Raw genomic sequence first — 16,810 nt, forward strand, 5'->3', positions numbered from 1 at the left:
GATGTTAAACAGTCTCCTTTAGAATATTTATAATTGAAACATAAACAAAATGTGGCAGAAAAGAAAAAAAGATGTATAATTATGGTACCCGTTTTGGTGCAAGCGGATCAGAAAGCAGGTAATATCTTCTTTCCATGCCATAACAGGATGCGACTCACTATCGTATTTCAAAAAAGTGTCGGTATCCACTTTCTTAATTCCTTTGCTGCTTCCTCCGTGGAGGAGAAGATGTGATATTTGTCTTGAATATCCACTTTCAGTTTGGCAGGATACAAGAGGCTTTATCTGATATCAGCTTGAGGATTTGATTTGATACAGTAGTCAATCCAGAACTAAAAAAATCTGATGTTTGAGAGTGCATCTAAAATTTTCCTATTATCTTTGTGTTCAAGTAAGTGAAATATTAATTTTTTTAACCATAGTTTGCTGTGTTTTATTCAAATTATACATATACATGTGTATACACCCCGGGAATTTTACAATAACCTGTCTATTACATATTAGCTCTTGTAGTTTATTATTATAAAGTATTTTTTCCCGTATATACCCATTACTTGACACCTGAAACGATTTCACATTGCAAACTAACTGTGCTATGTATTGCAGAGACTGCAGAAAAGAATAACTGCTCAACAAATGAATGTGCATTATGTGTTCATTATCACACATTTTATTTGCAGTGCTATAAAACATAAGCTTTATTACATAAATGCATAAAGAGAGACAAGCCCGATGCTGAAACAGATCCCATTTTAAAGAGGACTCTGACAGAAATGATTTATTTATAAGCCACAGTGTTTCGCCTTTGAAACACTCTAGATTTTAACATTTGAATGTTAAGCTTTTTAATATTAAGTCTGCATATGTATGGGATTTTTATTTCCAGATTAATCATGTTCCTTTGAGTTGAAGTCAACAGCATGTCCAACAGAATGTCTAACGGTGTTACATAACAGTATAATTTGTTAAATTCACGAATCCTTAACAAATATGGTAATTTTCTTTTATTTTCTAAAGTCTGTATATGGCATCAATTTGTTGTGTTGGTTATCTGTGTTAAGAGTCTTTTTGCAAAATTTCATTGTAATAATTTCTTAGTAATTAAATTTCATTGTATTGCATAAAATGTATTGCATTAGAGAATGGGGGCCTTTCATTTTTTTTCCTTTAGTGTAACTCTGTGTAACTAGCCAGTTGACTGTCTATTCTCCATCATTCCTTTTTCTAAACTCGCTTTATTTATTGTTGCAAAGAAGCTGAAGCCCATCCCAGCAAACATAAGGTGAAAGACAGGACAAATCCTTGGACAAGTAACACATACACACTCACGTGCGCGTGCACATACTAGTGGCAGTTTAGCATCACCAGCCCACCTATCCTCCGTGTCTTTGGATTGTGGAAGGATACCAGAGCACCCACAGAGAGCCCACACAATCATGACAAGAACTGGCCAACTTCACACAGAGAGGACTCAGGAAATGCACTCCAGTCTCCTTACTGTGAGGTAGCAATGCTACAACTGTACCAGCTTGACATCTCCATTCTACACTCATAATTTAAAATACTGTATAATTTAATGTACTATACAATTGAATGTACTCACCATTCTGCTAGTAAGAAATCAGTTCATAGACAGTCCTTGAGGACACTATTGAGCTCTCATTTGTGTGTATACCATACTTGTTTGGAACCACTTCATTGTATTATTTGCTGTCTAGTTTGGGGTTATTTTCCTTCTGTTAGATGGATTTCTCCCAAGTCCATGGCCTTTTGCTCAAAAAAGGATTTCCAACAAGATTTATCTGTACCACCACCATGCATCATGGTTGGGCTGGGATCCTTAGAAATATGTGTCATACTTGTATCAATCACAGTGGTTAGCATTAATGCTAAAAACTGCAATGTGGTCTCATCAGATCATGGACTCTGTTTAGTCAATGAGTCCCTTCATGCTTATGGAGAGTTGCAATTTAATTTGAGAATAATTCCAAAAATGAATTTTATTTGTCTTCACTGTCCCACTTTTGTGATGCACCTGGGAAAATAATGTCACGGTTCACACTTTGCCCCTCATCAACAGTGCAGTACATTTACTCTCAGATTAGATTCACACCCACATTCTAGTTGTATAGGATGCTATGTTCTACACAGAATCACAAATGTATTGTGTTTCTTCTCTTTATTATGGATCACACTGCATTTGGGTGTCAATGCCTTGAATATTTTGGTGAATCTAAATATTTTTATTCCATATTGGCTTGTATACATTATTAGCATAGTGATTCCGAGTATCAGGCGTGATGAAAGGGTGTGAGGCCATAAGCTTCACAACCAAATAGGATGTGAAAAGCATTTTTCCTAAAAGGCAATCTGAAGCAAATAAGTTCTAATATGAATCCCAAACTCAATAATGTATGTACTGTACCAGAAGAGGAAAGACCACTAAGTCAAAAACAGTAAAGAAAAGCTATGCTCACAAATGAACTCCGACAACATTTAATGAAAACCTGAAAGAGTCATCTCATCCACCAGAATATAGAGAACGGTCCCTCAGGTGTGATGTAATGGTGGCCCTGTCACCACCCGCCCACAGAATACAAGGTGTTGCAATGATCCATTTTCCTTTATTTTGCCTTCTGTAGGAGATCTGAATACATGTGATGCATAAAAAGATGAGGTTTTGGGCCTTAGTGATTCTCACATCTCTTTTTGCCTTATGCAGTATTTTAAAAGTTGTAAACTTCTTATAGTAATACTGGTTTGTTTATGAATTGGGCATCACTTTTTATAGGGGATACATCAGCTGTTGTCATGGCAATCCTTCCCAGAGTCACTCGGGTGGAAATGGAAATACAGTTAAAAAAAGTAAACCAATTGGGGTGATTATTTATAATATTACTGACATTACTTCAGGGAATTGGTGTCCTGGGGTTCAAATAGTGGCTAACCTCTTTTCTATTTCAAATTTCCTTCCCACACCTCAAAGACTTGGATGTATGGGTATTGGTGATTGTAAAAATGTGTTTGTCCTGACTTTGGACTCAGTTCTGTCTGGCCACACTGGCCTTGCCACCTTAAAAATAATATCATTTGTTTTAGAATATTATATTATTTCAAAGTTCATATTTTCATTCAATCAGAAAACTAATAAAAAAGGAAACGATACTCAAAAGTATTTATCTTTGACAAGTAAAAAAAAGTATTTGATTTTAGAGTGATACTATTGACCATACATGATCAAAACCCAATTGACATCTTTGAATTTTATATTGTCTTTGAGTACCCAGTGTTACTTATAATGCTCCCGATGATATTGAAACTTTTTAGTATTTCTATTAAAAAGATTATTCATTCTGAAAGTCTCCACATTATTTACTAATCTCTGCAAACTACAAATGCTTTGTAGTTATTTTAAATCATTTAAAATGAATTACCCACACTTTCACATGATTTGTATTGTATACTGCTGACATCGTAATGCCTGTTTGTATATTACACTGCAGTATGTCTTAAGACCTATCAATATGGTGTTCCAGGAACTTCAAGGCCAGGTGGATGAAACTCTTCATGAAAATGAGGAATTGAAAGAGCAAGCGGCCATACTGGATAGGCGCAATAACCTACTGCAGTCAGAGCTGGATGAGCTAAGAACAGCCTTGGATCAAGCCGAGCGCAGTCGCAAACTGGCTGAGCAGGAGCTCATGGATGCAACTGAGCGGGCCAATCTGTTACACTCCCAGGTAGGCCTCATCAGTCTCCTCTAAGCATACACAGATGGTGCAGTAACAGTAAAATATAAATCTGGACTACATTCATAAGAGTCTCCATGACTTGTCCGTAAGTGGTGTTGCATGGCATTCTTTAGTTTTATAAACAGTATGTCTTGGACTGTAAAGTTTGTGTAAATATAGCTAGCTCCTTTGCAATGTGGAAAAAGAACAGCCAAAAAGTGGCTAAGTTAGATGGACCAGGAAATGAAGATCGTTTCAATGGAAGAGACAAAGAATATTTGGAAATCAGGTAGGGGCTGAAATCCAAAGAAACAAAAATAAAGAAAGCAAAAACAAAATTAGAAACACTGAGCGCATTAACCACAAAACATTATCCAAAAGTCAGTCAAAATTTTTAGTACCTTGTGTATGTTCTTTCCCTGATTCCTAATGCAATAATCGTAGAAAAAATGCGTCTTTGATCCAATATGTGGATAAAAGGTAAACAAGCTGCCGGCTTCTAAATTTAAGCATAATGATATTGAGAATGACAACAGAACATCATTTGCACCAATGACATGTCAGCAACTGCAACAAAAAAATGGGAATGATGACATCATCATATCAGCAGAAAAAATGAACACTACAACCCAGTCCACAATAGTAAAGTGACACATAAATGAGATCCCTATGCAAAACCTCAGAAGTTGGTACTACAGTTGTAGACACTGTAGTAAATTAACATGAGCCCATATGTAAAAGTCAAAGGCAAAACCACATAAGAAGTATCCATAATTTTGTGATTGTGTATCATGAATTACATTTCTTGTGCTTTGCTCTAATTGTTCTCCTGTTAATAACTCACATCAATTATATAAATTCAAATACCCAAGCTCTTGACTTGATAAAATATTTTGCATTTTTTCATGATTTTAAAAACTATTTGTTTTTAGCTTCTTCTTCTTTTGGCTGCTCCAATTAGGGGTTGCCACAGTGGTCCAACCTGAGTCAATCCTGTAATGTACTCCTTTCTAATCCTGTACATCCTCATCACACCCAGCTTTGTTTCCTGCTTTCTGGTCAGTGCCACCGTCTCCAGCCCATATAACATAGCCGGTCTCACTACCGTCCTATAGACCTTCCTTTTCACTCTTGCTGATACCCGTCTGTCACAAGTTACTCCTGACACTCTTCTCCACCCATTCCACCCTGCCTGCACCCTCTTTTTCATCTTCTCTTCCACAATCCCTGTTACTCTGTACTGTTCATCCCAAGTATTTAAACTCATCCACCTTCACCAACTCTATTCCCAGCATCCTCACAATTCCACTGACCTACCTCTCATTTACACACATGTATTCTGTCTTGTTCCTACTGACCTTCATTCCTCTCCTCTGTAGAGCATATCTCCACCTCTCCAGGGACCTGCTCCCTACTCTCACTACAGATCACAATTTCATCAGCAAACATCATAGTCCATGGAGACTCCTGTCTAATCTCATCTGTCAACCTGTTCATCACCATTGCAAATAAGAAAGGGCTCAGAGCCGATCCCTGATGTAATCCCACCTCCACCATGAATGCATCCATCACTCCTACCACAGACCTCACCACTGTCAACCTTCCCTCATACATATCCTGTACAACTCTTATATACTACTCTGCCACTCCTGATTTCCTTATACAATACCACAACTCCTCTCGAGGCACCCTGTCATATGCTTTCTCCAGGTCCACAAAGACACAATTCAACTACTTCTGCCCTTATCTATACTCCATCAACACCCTCAGAGCAAACATTGCATCTGTGGTGATCTTTCTTGGCATGAAACCATACTGCTGCTCGCTAATCATCACCTTTCTTCTCAACCTAACTTTCAATACTCTTTCCCATAACTTCATGCTGTGGCTCATAAATTTTATCTCCCTATAGTTAATATAGCTCTGCACATCCCCCTTATTCTTAAAAACTGGTACCAGTGCACTTCTTCTCCACTCCTCAGGCATCCTCTTACTTTCCAAAATTCTGTTAAACAATCTGGTTAAAATCGTCACTGCCATCTCTCCTATACACCTCCATGCTTACACAAATATGTCATCTGGACCAACATCCTTTCCATTCTTCATCCTCTTCATAGCTGTCCTTTCTTCCTCTTTGCTAATCTGTTGCACTTCTTGATTCACTATCTCCACATCATATAAACTTCTCTCTCTCTCTCTCTCTCTCTCATTCTCTTCATTCATCAGTCACTCAAAGTACTCTTTTCATCTGCTCAACCTACCCTCCTCACTTGTGAGTTTATTTCCATTTTTATCCTGTATCACCCTAACCTGCTGCACATCTTTCCCAGCTTGGTCCCTCTGTCTAGCCAATTGATACATGTCCTTTTCTCCCTCCTTAGTGTCCAGCCTGTCATGCAACTCATCATACGCCTTTTCTTTAGCCTTCACCACCCCTATTTTCACCTTGCACCTTATCTCCTTGTACTCTCGTCTACTTTCTGCATCTCTCTGATTATCCCACTTCTTTGCCAACCTCCTCTTCTGTATACTCTCCTGTACTTCCATTACCAGGTTTCCTCTTCCTCCTTCCTCTGTCCAGATCTCATGCCAGGCACTCTTCTTGCTGTCACCCTTACTACTTCTGCAGTAGTTGCCCAGCTATCTAGTACCTCTTCACTGCCACCCAGTGCCTGTCTTACCTCCTCCTTGAACTGAACCTTGCAGACTCCCTTTTTTTACCTTCCACTGTTTGATCCCTGGTTATACCCTCACTCTCCTCCTCTTCTTGATCTCCAACATCATCCTACAGACCACCATCCTATGCTGCCTAACTACACTTTCCCCTGCCACTTTGCAGTCTCCAGTCTCCTTCAGATTGACCCTCCTGAAAAGGATATAGTCTACCTGTGTGCATCGTCCTCCATTCTTTTATGTCACCCTATGTTCTTCCCTGTTCTTAAAATACACATTTCACCACAGCCATGTCCATCCTCTTTCGCAAACTCCACTATCATCTGACCTTCTTCATTCCTCTCCTTCACAGCATACCTATCAATCACCTCCTCATCCCCTGTGTTACCTTAACCAACATGTCCACTGAAATCCTCTCCAATCACCACTCTCTGTTCCTTGGGTACACTGTCCATCAAGTCATCCAACTTACTCCAGAAACCTTCTCTCTCATCCACTGCACACCCAACTTGCTGGACATATGCACTAACAATATTCATCATCATACCTTCAATTTCCAGCTTCATAATCATTACTCTGTCTGACACTATTTTTACCTCCAAAACACTCTTGACATACTCTTCCCTCAGAATAACCCCTAAACCATTTCCCCTCCCGTGTACACATCCACACCATGATAAAACATAAAAAAACAAACTATTGTAGCTAAATTCTATGACCTGTGCATTAAATGGCTATCATTTCTTTCATTTTACAGAATACCAGCTTGATCAACCAAAAAAAGAAATTAGACAGTGACATCTCCCAGATGCAGCAAGAAGTGGATGAAGCTATTCAAGAAGCTAGAAATGCAGAGGAAAAGGCCAAAAAGGCAATTAATGATGTGAGTTATTCTGATTTATTCTTAATCCCGAAATTAACATTTCTACTCCATTCTTCTTATGGTTGCCAAAACTCATTGGTTCTGCACATGTTTATATCAAGCAGTTTATGAAAACATTTGAAATGCAGGCTATTGAAACTGGAAATGTGAAATTGTTAGGCTGAAGTGTTCTTGATGTTGTGCACAATGAATATTGTAAAGATCAAACCATTATTCACAGTTTAGGTAATAAATGATTATTTATTACATTATATAACATTTGCAAACTGTCTCAGTCAAAATTCGAGTGACATATAGTCACATTCAGAGAAAACCAGGAACCAACCCAGGACATGACACCAGTCAACTGCAGACATTTATTACATTTCTTCTTTTAATGTTTTGGGGCAAAATAAAGTATATCTTATCAAAGAATTCAAAATTAAATTAATATAATTCAGTTAGCTTTGAAGAGACAATTTTGCATATCAATTCATACATTTTTGAATCTGACGAATTGAGGTAAGAGTTGTAATTGTGTGTGTTAGACGCATCAGACACGAGGTAGGAGGTAGCCTTGCCTGGGACACCATACTCACACCCAGAGTCTCACCTGCTAACACTGGGACAATTTAGATTTGGCAATCAAATTAACAAAATTGTCTTGAATAAAACCTCATGAGTGGACTCCATGAAGATGGTGTCCATGGGAATAAGTCTGGCTGATGCCAGCTTGTAAGTTTAAAATATGCTCTTCAAGAAGGATACATTGGAATAGATGAATGCTGATAAACTGTAAATTTCAACATTTTAAAAACTACAAAACATGCCTTAGTAGTACAGCTTCTCAGCATTGTTTTGAACAAGTTAGATTAATGATACATGGTAAACTATGTCGAACTGAATGGTCTGCACTCATCAAAATATTCTTATTTTCTTGCATCCTTATATTACAGGCAGCTATGATTGCTGAGGAGCTTAAAAAGGAGCAGGACACAAGTTCTCATCTGGAGAGAATGAAGAAAAATATGGAACAGACTGTGAAGGACTTGCAGATGAGACTAGACGAAGCAGAACAAGTTGCTCTAAAAGGGGGGAAAAAACAAATCCAGAAGCTGGAATCGAGAGTAAGAAAGCACATTGGAATATGTGAGTATGTTCATCAAATGATTAATTGTTTAAAGAATTAAAATAATCTTTTTATGGCTTAGGTCAGGGAATTGGAGAGTGAGCTGGAAAGTGAGCAACGCAGACACAATGAGGCCCAAAAGGGACTTCGCAAGTATGAACGCCGAATCAAGGAGTTGACCTTCCAGGTAGCTAATTGTATTTTTTTAACGCTTGTTGGCAGTTAGTACATTTGTTCAAATGAAGTATCATGGGGTCATGGAGTGTGTCCTGGCAGCATCAGGCACAAAGCAGGACATAATGATGGGTGGAGCAACAGTCCGTTGCAAGGCACTCCCAACACTCAGACCCACAGTCAGTTATCATGGGCCAGTTTAACATCAGCACTCAACCTAACATGCACATTTCTGGGATGTGAGCAAAGTACCTGGAAATAAATCTGTACAACTATGGTGCAAACTCCACATAAAATATCTGGGTTCTAACCCAAGACAGTGGGACTATGAGATCACAATGTCGCTCAGCAGTAAGTACAGAAACTGGATTGTTTTTCTCTTAAGACAGAGGAAGATAAAAAGAATCTCATGAGAATGCAGGATCTGGTTGACAAGATGCAGCTGAAAGTGAAGAGCTACAAGCATCAGGCCGAGGAGTCAGTGAGTGCTGCTTTCCTTTTTATTCTTTCACTCTCTCTGGTCCTTTCTTTGTATGATTTGCCACAAGACAAACATTTTAGTTAATGTATATTTAAAGGCTTAAATTAGGCATGCTCCAATGCATCGAAGAAATTTTGCAAAGGTTTTTGATTAAAAGCATCTGATCTGATGTAAAAATAAAATTTTTCATAAAATGTGTCTGAAACAAAACAGTGACAATCACATTTTTGTTCTTGCTTAATCCCCATTAGTCCAGTAGTTAATTATTAAAGCTGAACAATATTTAGATTCTAGTGAGGGCCATGTCACATTACATGACTTTTCTAGCAATTTTTAGTTCAAGCTAATTTACACAATCTTAACAAGTTGGAGGCAGTCATCAACGTACACTATGAATCCAGTCAGCTAATGTCAACATACCCAGAAACTCATTCCTACTAATCCACAGCCCACTCCCACAAAATCAAACAGATTTGATTTTTTTCTTTAGTTATAGGGTTGGGTTCTGTGTTCAAGAGAGCTTACAATCCAGAAAGTACAATCTGAAAGTACAATGCATATAAAACAACAATGAGGAGTAAGGAACAAGGGTGTTTTGGACCGAAGAGAATCTTGTCTGTCTGATGTCTCATGTTTTATGCACCACGATAGAAGATGAACAGTAAAAGAGCAGAGGTTGTGGCTGAATTCACGTACATGTAAAACCTTCAAACAGCACCTGCTCCGTCAGGCAGAACGTCATTGGATGTCACAAAAGTGGCGCGCATGCCTATGCTAGAAGGTAGGCACTCAGTCACTAAATGTGACATTCCTTTCAATTGAAATGATCCAATGACAAGATCAGCAACTGTATTCAGCAAGTCTTATATACCTAATGACTAGAAGTTGCATAATATGACATTGATTTAAGATAGAAGCACATGTGATTGGTCATCTATTTTGACTCTGAATTTTACATTATGCTTACCTCCATCTTGCTTTATTTGTTTGTTTGAGTTTGATAATTCTGAATGAGTAAACGTGAACTCTGAGTGGTATTTTTGGAATTCTGTAGTGGAATATGAATTAACAGCAGGAAAATGCATTCTGTTTTTACGTTACATGCTAATTGTATATGCCTCACTGCATAGCTAACAACATATACAGTACAATAATAACAATACAATGGCCTAGAAGTAACTTCATTATTGACATAAAAAGAAAATCCATTTATCAACATATTTTAAATTACTACATCCAACTCAACAGCTACACACATCTGAAATCTATCCAGAAATAACAGAAAACTGCAGTGTCAAAAAAGATATTTAGTTAAATAAATAAAACAGAAAGATTTATAGCCCCACAATACTCACCAAACTACAAGACAGGATTTTCAGATGCACCTTAAATATTATTAGATTAAGGAATGGATTGCAAATCACAGTGCCACTGATTTTTTTAGAAGGGAGTTTCTCCCTGTGATAAAAAGAGAATGTGATGTAGAACTGCTGCCCTTCTTCCTCTGGCTCGCCTCATGTTATCTCACAGCATTGCTCAAATCCTTCTTTGACAATCTACAGCAGGCTTCATAAGTTCTTGACCGTTTCCAGGCAAAAGGATTCTTTTCTTGTAACTGTTTTTATTGGCTTCCTGATCTTCGAACTCGGTGTGCCTTTGCTAACTCCTATACAGTCTGATGCTGCTGGACAGGAACAATTTCAGATCACCGACCAGTCTTTTTATTTAACTCTTGAATTATGCTTAAGCATTCAAAGTGGCTAAACATCAATCCAGGAGTAAACCAAAAGCAGAATTTAGTAGCTGTATTAATTCACACACACACACTTGGCAGGGATTAGAAAAGCTTATGGACTATATAGTCAAATATAACCTAATTGTATGCACTGTTCTCTTCCTGACTGTGTGGCCAGACCAGCTCCAACTCCATAACTAAGTTAAATTTGCTGATGACATATCTGTCTTAGCCTAATCACCAATAATGATGAGCTGGCTTACTTGGCTTACAGAGAAAAGGTCTATCTATGGATTCGATCTCACCCTTAATGTCATCAAAACCAAGGAGCTGGTCAAAGACTACCAGAACCAGAAGGAAGACCATGCTGACATCTACATCAGATGGGGGATGCTGTTGAAAAGGAATGCAGCTTTAAATTTCATTGATAAAGTGAAGTGGACTGAAAACGTTTAATCTTTTATGAAAAACCCTCACTAGTACCTCCAGTTCCTCAGATGCCTCAATTCTCACTTGCTGAAACATATTCTGCTATGGCACCTGCTCATCTCAGGATTATTCAGCCCTGCAAAGGGCGGTGAAGACAATAAAGAATATTACTGGTACTCATCTACCTTTAGTTTAGAACATACTATATACAACACTCCAGCCTTAGAGGGAGAAAAGCGAAATAATTGTGGACCTCGGGCATCCTGTGCAGCTATTTTTCACACTTCTTCCTTCTGGCTACCAGTACAGGGTCATTGGTGCTTGTACCAGTAGATTCAGGGATGGTTTCCGTCCACATGCATTTTAGATGGTTCAAAAAATATTTGTCTGATGAAGTAGGTAAATATATAAATAAACTTAGGGGTTAAAACCCAGCGCCTTAGCCATTATGTATATATTTATGAGACTATAACTGTTATTGTATTGTTTTACATGTTTACCATTGGTTTTCATTTCCACTGCCATGCTGTTGCTGGCCACGAACACCAACTGCTGTGTAAAGCCTGGCACCATTGCTGTGCCACTTTAAAACGTGGTGGTGTACACATATAGTACTGATGTGTAAACTTTGATACATAGATAGATAGATAGATAGATAGATAGATAGATAGATAGATAGATAGATACTTTATTAATCCCAAGGTAAAAGCAAAGCCTGTGATAGCATAGTGCTAAAGCAGTGAAGAACAAATTAACGAAATATTACATTTAATAAGAGTACTATTTGGGTGGCACTGTGGCACAGAGGGTTGCGCTGCTGCCTTGCTGTAAGGAGACCTGGGTTCACTTCCCAGGTCCTCCCTGCATGGAGTTTGCATGTTCTCCCCGTGTCTGCGTGGGTTTCCTCTGAGTGCTCTGGTTTCCAGACATGCAGGTTAGGTGCATTGGTGATCCTAAATTGTCCCTAGTGTGTGTGTGTGTGTGTGTGTGTGTGTGTGTGTGTAACTGGCACCCTGCCTGGGGTTTGTTTCCTGCCTTGCGCGCTGGGATTGGCTCCAGCAGACCCCCGTGACCTTGTAGTTAGGATATAGTGGGTTGGATAATGGATGGATGGAAGAGTACTATTCTGATCTGAATTTTAATTAAGAATTCTGTTTTACATTTTGGTTCTGCTAAAAGGCTGTTTCTGATCACTGCCTGATAAATGACTATTCCTTTGAGCAACCTAAATAAATAAGGTTCCTTCTCTCTGCCACTCAGACAATTGCAACTCATTAAAAGGTTTGATAAATAATGTTAAACTACAGCTGTCTACCATGTCATGTGTCTATAGTTAATATATTTGTGTGAAAGGAAAACCTTTGTACAAAATATTGCCATACCTTTTAAAATTCACCTCATGTAATCTAAATATTTACTTTTTCTCTACAGGAAGAACAAGCCAACCAGAATTTAACAAAATACCGAAAACTGCAGCATGAGCTACATGAAGCTGAGGAAAGGGCAGAGTTGGCTGAATCTCAGATTAACAAACTTAAAAGTAAATCACGAGATGCAGGCGCTAAGGGTGGACATTCGAGTATTTATCCCCTTAAAATTCAAAGGGTAAGAAAAGAAAGCAATAATGAAAATACTCTTCTCATATAAAATCTCAATGTGTCATGTTTTTTTTTTTCCCTAGATGCACGCAGAGGAGTAGGATATGCAATAACATCCTGATTACTGGCAGTATGGATGCAAATATAAAGTTAGAATTTTACATAAAGACAGGCGTAAAAAAGAAGCACCACCTCCAAACCCCCTTTTATTTGCTGTCATTAAACCAATACTTATTTGATGTTTGTCGTTTGTTTTTTATGACTTTTTCCAGTGTGTAGCTTAGGTAAGATGCTCTGAGTGACTGTCCATCTTTAAATGATTAGCCCTACAAAAACAGAGTGTGCTGAGCTGCAGTCGTATGCATGGAGTTGCCACGCTGTCCTCATGTGCTCATTGCTATTAGATTGTAAAATTCATTAATGCTGCAGATAGCAAAACATCCATGGAGGTGGTGTGCATCACGTAGAAGTGACTTGTGTGCATTTAATGGGAAAACATTGCTTTATGTGTTGTTACATCAGTACTTCAGCTCTTTTTTAAATAAAACAAAATAGCTTTGTTGGAAACATTCAGTCAAAACTCATTTATTTTTCTTCTTTGTGCTTTGTAAACAATTTGTTGTGTTTTTAACCTAATACTGTATATGCTAAATTGTGAATTCCTTTGAACAAATAAATAAATAAGAACTTATAAAAATGTTAAATGATTGGTGTTCTTTTTAAATAAAAACAGATAGTTTGTCCCATTTTAAAGTTCCCGGTACCTCAAAATCATTTGTCTTTAAATCAAGACATCATGCCTTGATTTATATATTTTACAAAAAATAATATTTCTATCCTTCCATTTACATTCTAAACTTTCATTTATTTTACAGGGTCCTTGAAAGCTTAGGCAAATCTGTACTTAGAGAAGGCCAATTTAATATCATTTAGATATTTGTATATTATATATAAATGAGGACATCCATTAGAATATCTCATAGAATATTGGAATTCATGATGCTCTGCTTACCATTGTCAAAAAACGAAAACTGAAATGGTATGGCTACATCACCAGGGGCCTCATGTATAAATGGTGCGTGCTCAGTTTTGCGCACAAAATGTTCCACACTGTTTAAACCAACAAATAGTATGTTTTTCCTTGCCTCCACTTGGTATTCGCTGAAATTCTTCTATTTTCCCCCATGCTTTTGCCATTGCCTTTTCACAGAATGCTAAACTTAAGGGGCTGTTTATATTGATTTGCATATTCAAAGAGGCGTAATTCTGGGAGGAGCTGGGGTGGGGCAGCAGGCATGTGCATATGCATTACTTTTCACACTGACTGGGATTTATGGAGTGGAAGAACGTGGAAGTTGGTGTTCACACAGATTTATGCATCTGGATTTTTTGTGCCTATGCACATTTCTGTTTTGTTCTTACGCCATGTTTCAGTGTGAATTCTACGTATGGCATTATGCATGAGGCTCCAGGTCATCAGGCCTTTCTAAGACCATCATGCAAGACACAGTTGAAGGAAGGAGGAAGCATGGCAGACAAAAGAAGAGATGGAAGACATCAATAAATAGTGGATGGGCCAGCAGTTTAGTATCTCCCAGGAAGCTGTGATAAAAAGGGAGGGAGGGAGAGTGGCCATGAAAAAAAACAACATTGACATCAAAGGAGTGTTGTAGGAGTAACAGAGCAATACTGCAACTGTACCAGCACCAGTTATTATATTTATGACTGCATTTTAATATTTATTAACATTCCACAAAGCATTCATATTTTCTTATACATTGTTGTAGGGAGTATGATCTATACTAATAAAAGGCAAAGCCCTCACTGACTCACTCACTCACTAACTCATCATTAATTCTCCAACTTTACGTGTGGGTGGAGGGCTGAAATTTGGCAGGCTCATTCCTTACAGCTTACTTAAAAAGTTGGGCAGGTTTCATTACAAAATTCTACATGTAATGGTCATAACTGGAAGCTATTTTTCTCCATATACTGTAATGGAGTTGAGCTCAAAAGGCGTGGGGGAGATTCATGTGACATCATCACGCCTCTCACATAATCAAGTGAACTGACTGTCAACACAGTACGTAGAAAACCAGGAAGAGCTCCAAAAAGCGCTGAAGAAAACATGCATTATATAATTGAGAAGGCAGCGAAACAATAAGAAGAGAGTGAGTGACATATACTACCATATTCATGAGTGCTGCTACTTTGGAAACAAAGCACGGTGTAAACCTAAAGTTTAAATTAAGTTCATAGACAGGCTGCCGCTGGCGTTTATCATGCCCACAGATAATGCGGGATACAAATTTAATGATAGGACGCAGGATATAAACGAGAGTTTTGATCACTTTGTAACTAAGTTAAAATTGCAGGTGAAGGGCTGTGCTTATGCAAATTCCGAGACTGTGTTTGTGGGGATTGACAGTTAAGGCGGGTGGGGAGTCACGTCATCATCTACCCTCCCATTCACCTCATTTCGCTCTGAGCTGAGCTCCGCAGCTAACGCGGTCTTACAGAGGTGACTTTGTGACGCTGCCACCAAATACTCACAGAAAAATCCACAAGTTAATACACACGTTGTCTCTAGAGTTTCTCCACACTGAATCCTCCAGGCACTACTTACAAAAGGTTACATTGACAATCGTGTTACGTTATTTTTAAAATGTTTCCTTTTCTTAGCACAAGCACAGCTGAGAAGCTTCGATGCATATGCTCCATAACGCGTTAAGAAATAATGCATTTAATCACACTTTGCATTCCAAACAAAGGGGAACTTCTGTCAATGCATGATTTCCTGGTACACCGATTACATTGATCAGCGCTTCCCGATTCATTTTACCCTCGCACCCCCTTGGTTTGAGAAGTATGAAAAAATATGAGGTTAACACAGAAAAACAGATCACCAATTGAAGCTTTATGAATAATCGATTCGCCATCAATAATTGTTTTGGTAAAGCCATACTCAGTGTAATCCTCCTTCCATTTTATAATTTTTCCACCACTAGCCATGACTAAATGAACAGTAAAAAAGTAAGTGCGAAGTGAGGGTGACTTATTCAGGCAGGCAGGCGACAGCTCAATAGCTCAAATTTGGATATAAGTAGGTTCTATTTAGTCGCCAGAAATATCTTTGGTAGGAATGGAAGATGAATTTAGTCTTTAAATTTCTATGGTAAAGAAAAAGTTATGCAATGATGACTACATTTAACTATATAAAGTCAAAACTTGTATATATAAAGTCATTCCCGAATATATAAAGTCAAAACTTGATTATATAAAGTCACCCAGTCTGAGCCGAAACAGAATTGATTAGTTCATTGCTCGAGTCTTCGGGTTTGAGTCGTTCGATCATTACGTGACAGCCCCATAAGCTTAACCTATGCAGTCTGAGCCGGAAGAGAATTGAACGAATTGACTCAAAAAAAGGTTTGTTCATTTTGCTGTCACGAGATTCAAAGGTCCGAGTCTGTAAAATGATCCAAACTTCCCATCACTGCTGCGTTAGCTGCGGAGCTCAGCTCATAGCGAAATGAGGTGAATGGGAGGGGAGATGATGACGTGACTCCCCTACCCGCCTTAACTGTCAATCCCCACAAACACAGTCTCGGAATTTGCATAAGCACAGCCCTTCACCTGCAATTTTAATTTAGCTACAAAGTGATCATAACTCTCATTTATATCCTGCGTCCTCTCATTAAACTTGTATCCCGCATTACCCATGGGCATAACAAACGGCAGAGGCAGCCTGTCTATGAACTTAATTTAAACTTTAGGTTTACACCGTGCTTTGTTTCCGAAGTAGCAGCACTCCTGAAGATGGTTGTATATGTCACTCTCGCTTCTTATTGTTTCGCTGCCTTCTCAATTATATAATGCATGTGTTCTTCAGTGCTTTTTGGAGCTCTTCCTGGTTTTCTACGCACTGCGTTAACAGTCAGTTCACATGATTACGTGGGAAGCGTGATGATGTCACACGAAACTCCGCCCCCATGGCT

General features: G+C 38.4%; 1 protein-coding gene across 1 annotated transcript in view; it reads left to right on the forward strand.

Moving 5' to 3' along the window:
* The window catches only part of LOC120523861 (myosin heavy chain, cardiac muscle isoform-like), a 70,823-nt gene extending 57,423 nt beyond the window's left edge, over window positions 1-13,400 (forward strand). Inside the window, exons 29-35 of the mRNA XM_039745524.1 lie at window positions 3,537-3,740; window positions 7,162-7,287; window positions 8,223-8,393; window positions 8,478-8,582; window positions 8,955-9,050; window positions 12,646-12,819; window positions 12,896-13,400. Coding sequence (XP_039601458.1) covers window positions 3,537-3,740; window positions 7,162-7,287; window positions 8,223-8,393; window positions 8,478-8,582; window positions 8,955-9,050; window positions 12,646-12,819; window positions 12,896-12,913 — 894 coding nt within the window. The 3' untranslated portion in view covers window positions 12,914-13,400. The remainder of the gene's footprint in view (window positions 1-3,536; window positions 3,741-7,161; window positions 7,288-8,222; window positions 8,394-8,477; window positions 8,583-8,954; window positions 9,051-12,645; window positions 12,820-12,895) is intronic.
* Window positions 13,401-16,810: the final 3,410 nt, after the last annotated feature.

The sequence above is a fragment of the Polypterus senegalus genome, chromosome 2 (genome assembly GCF_016835505.1).
Source record: "Polypterus senegalus isolate Bchr_013 chromosome 2, ASM1683550v1, whole genome shotgun sequence".
Lineage (NCBI taxonomy): Eukaryota > Metazoa > Chordata > Cladistia > Polypteriformes > Polypteridae > Polypterus > Polypterus senegalus.